Source organism: Emiliania huxleyi, assembly GCF_000372725.1.
Source record: "Emiliania huxleyi CCMP1516 chromosome Unknown EMIHUscaffold_187, whole genome shotgun sequence".
Taxonomy (NCBI): domain Eukaryota; phylum Haptophyta; order Isochrysidales; family Noelaerhabdaceae; genus Emiliania; species Emiliania huxleyi.
The window spans coordinates 62,386-63,222 of NW_005200722.1; the positions used below are offsets into that span (position 1 = coordinate 62,386).

At 70.4% G+C, this 837-nt stretch overlaps 1 protein-coding gene across 1 annotated transcript in view; it reads left to right on the top strand.

Annotated features, from left to right (window-relative positions):
* The window catches only part of EMIHUDRAFT_468407 (hypothetical protein), a gene marked incomplete at both ends in the record, with an annotated part of 15,360 nt that overhangs the window by 6,344 nt on the left and 8,179 nt on the right, over positions 1-837 (top strand). The window contains 2 exons of the mRNA XM_005782694.1: positions 298-366; positions 586-696. Of these exons, the coding sequence (XP_005782751.1) occupies positions 298-366; positions 586-696 (180 nt within the window). The remainder of the gene's footprint in view (positions 1-297; positions 367-585; positions 697-837) is intronic.

The window sequence follows — 837 nt, forward strand, 5'->3', positions numbered from 1 at the left end:
GCCGAGATCAGCGGGGGATGGAGACGACGTCCAAGGGAAGGAGGGAAGGAGGGAAGGAGGGGGAGGGGGGGGGGAGGGGGGCAGCGCGGTGACAGGGGGGCAGCGCTGCGCCTCTCTCACAAGCCCGGCTGCAGCGCAGGCGGCCGAGGAGACAAAGGCGAAAGCGAGCGAGGACAAGGCGCTCTACGCGCTGACGGCGCGCGGCCAGGCGTGCCTGCGGGAGCCGCCGAGATGCCGCCGAGATGCCGCCGAGATGCCGCCGAGATGCCACGCCGATCGGCGCGGCCGCGGCCGCAGGCGCTGCTCGGCGACGCGCAGGGGCTGCGCCTGCACCTCTCGACCCGCAGCAAGACGGGCTTTGCGAAGGTGTGCCAGCAACTTCCTAGACACTTCCTAGACACTTCCTAGACACTTCCTGGCTTTGCAAAGGTGTACCAGCACGGCGACCTCTCCCTCCTCTCCCTCCTCTCCCTCCTCTCCCTCCTCTCCCTCCTCTCCCTCCTCTCCCTCCTCTCCCCTCTCTCTGTCCACCTCGAGACTCCCTCCCCGCCCGCCCGCCCTCCCTCCCCTCCCCGCTTTGCGAAGGTGTACCAGCACGGCGACAGTGGCCGCTTCGAGGCGCAGCGCAGCGTGGACGGAAAGACGCAATCCCTCGGCTCCTTCGGGTCGGCGCTCGAGGCGGCTGTGGCGTACGCGGTGGCGTACGCGGCGGCGGAGGCGGAGGCAGAGGAGGAGGGGGAGGGGGAGGAGGAGGAGGAGGGCGTGGAGGGCGAGGAGGAAGAGGGCGAGGAGGAGGAGGAGGAGGAGGAGGAGGAGGAGGAGGAGGAGGAGGAGGAG